This window comes from Sinocyclocheilus grahami, unplaced genomic scaffold (genome assembly GCF_001515645.1).
Source record: "Sinocyclocheilus grahami isolate Dianchi unplaced genomic scaffold, SAMN03320097.WGS_v1.1 scaffold519.1, whole genome shotgun sequence".
In the NCBI taxonomy this organism is placed as follows: Eukaryota; Metazoa; Chordata; class Actinopteri; order Cypriniformes; family Cyprinidae; genus Sinocyclocheilus; species Sinocyclocheilus grahami.
Window position 1 is genome coordinate 1,565 of NW_015505698.1, and position 2,431 is coordinate 3,995.

At 40.1% G+C, this 2,431-nt stretch overlaps 1 protein-coding gene across 1 annotated transcript in view; it reads left to right on the top strand.

The window, feature by feature from the left end:
• The window catches only part of LOC107554921 (serine/threonine-protein kinase LATS1-like), a 20,808-nt gene that overhangs the window by 1,083 nt on the left and 17,294 nt on the right, over positions 1-2,431 (top strand). Inside the window, 1 exon segment of the mRNA XM_016237580.1 lies at positions 706-1,156. Coding sequence (XP_016093066.1) covers positions 791-1,156 — 366 coding nt within the window. The 5' untranslated portion in view covers positions 706-790.

Here is a 2,431-nt window from a genome sequence, read left to right on the forward strand (position 1 = left end):
CCTCAGTGACCAGCACGGATCAGCTCTAGGCATGACGAAGCGGATATCGTCCTCTTTTGAAAGGCCAAACAAAGTAGCTTTCACAACGAAACACACAGCGTCTTCACGACATGGCGGCGGCAGCAACAATACTACAGCGAGACTAAAAGTTACGCCGCCTTTCTTTGCGTGAACATTTGGGCAGCGTTATGCAAATCTTCCCACATAGTGATGTAGATATGTGGGGGCGTGTTAGAACGAGCCGTTTTAGGTAGGCGTGGCTGACTCTTAACTTTTATAAAGAATATCTCTTTGGATTTGAGACTTTAGTCTTTGCAACTTTACAGATCTTCTTTATGCACCAAGAGCTTGTAACACTCCAAAGAGAAAGGAACAATTGAAATCGCATCATATGACCCCTTTAACAATCATTGGTGTCAACAAGCTTTTTTATTGAGTCTTAAATGTTAGTGGTGTAGGCAGCTTTAGACATGAAAACAAATCGAGACCCACCACTAAACTAAATGCTGTTTTGAACTGTCTACATGACTAAAAACTAATGTAGAAACACGTGATTTAAAAAAAAAAAAGGCTTAATTATTATTTTTTGAGGATTTCCAGGTAGTTATTACAAGCTTTAGATATGCAGTTGAAGTTATAGTAATGTTTATAACAATGCTTCTGTATAACACTTATGCATGTTTACTGATGCACTTTAATGTGCAGGTGAAACATTGAAAATCCAGACAGTTTCACTCTTCCACCCAGAAGTCTCTTCATCACCACCTTGGCACTTAACATATGTTTTTACATGAAGAGGGGCGAGAAACCCGAGGGATACAGACAAATGCGACCCAAGACGTTCCCTGCGAGCAACTACAGTGGCAATAGTCAACAAATGCTGCAGGAGATCCGAGAGAGCTTGCGGAACCTCTCCCGGCCGCCAGATGCTCCCAAAACCGACGTGAGCGTCGGGAAGGGCCCGCCAGATGATCCCAGACAACAAGGGCGGAGCAACAACCCCAGGACCCCCCACCATCACAGAGCACTGCAGGAGATCCGCAGGTCACTCATGCCATTTGCTAATGAAACTACCTCTAGCGGACACGCTGCAGATATCAACAGACACATGCTGCAAGAGCTGCAGGATGCTGGCTTTGATGAGGTAATGGACCTTGTGGAGTTTGGTAGGAAGAGAAGTTTCCTACCAAACTCCTCCAAACCCCCCCCCAAATGTGTCATATCAATCTCTTGTGCCAGGAATGTTCTCTACTGTCACTTTATAATTTCGCTTATTTGAGGAATGACAGAAATGGTATGTTGCCAGACCTGCTCTGGTTGAAGAATGGAGCTCAACATGTCGTACTCAATTGCTCACTAACACTGGGTGTGATGTACATATTTGTTTTTTTTCCCAGTAAGATTAATTGCCCTGCTTGTTTTTTCATGTGGTGGATGTGCATAAAGGTAGTCAAAAACAAATTTTGGTCACTTGCTGTGGTTGTACATGCAGGCAAACCATCATTGTAACGTTACATTTTGATTATATGAGAATACTTTCGTAAAGGATAACATATAGTCAGAAACCCAGACGGTGATCAGGACTCGATGTGAATCGACTGTCTGTTCATTTCGGTTATTTTTCTTAACCGACGCTCGTTAACCGATTATTAACCGTTAACCGACAAGATTATTTTAAATTAGAATTTAATTAAATTAGAAAGGATAAGTGTCTGTGAACCGTTAAAAATACTAACATTTGTTTCCCAGGGATTAATTTTACATGCGTAAAAAGCATAAAGCTAGGCTATATGAGGATTCACGGTCTTCATATCACACACATCACGCACCTGCAGCGCTTCTGCCAGCAGAGAAAAACATAATAAAGCTAGGCTATATATATATATATATATATAATATATAAATAAATGGGCATATAATAATAAATAGGCCTATACGAGAAAACGAAAGAAAAACTGTGCAATAAGTAGCCTAGTATGCAGAGTTTCGGTTCATTGTTGTGCTGCGCGAAAGGAAACCAAGACGGCAGAAAGCGGCGTCCTATTTTTCTTTAGGCTTATTTTACAAAAGCACAAAGATTTGTTTTTATTGTGAATGTACACAAATAAAGGCAAACCTTTTACAATTCCGATTATCTTTATGACTAAAAGGAGTAATTGCGTCCACTGTTAGAAGGAAAAAACTCAAGTGATTGCGCCGGCGCAGCATGCACACACAGTTAAGCTGTGCTACCTTGACAATGCAGCCTGTTTATTATCACAATAAAATACAATCAGTCAAACATATGGAAAAAAACATTTGATTTTGTGTCGAATGAGAGACCCAACGTTGGTTTCAGTTTCGTTTTAGCCTAAATTAATTTGTTTTGGCTTGTCAAGTTTATTTGTACAGTGCTTTTCACGATACAAATTTGTTCTTTTCTAAATACTGT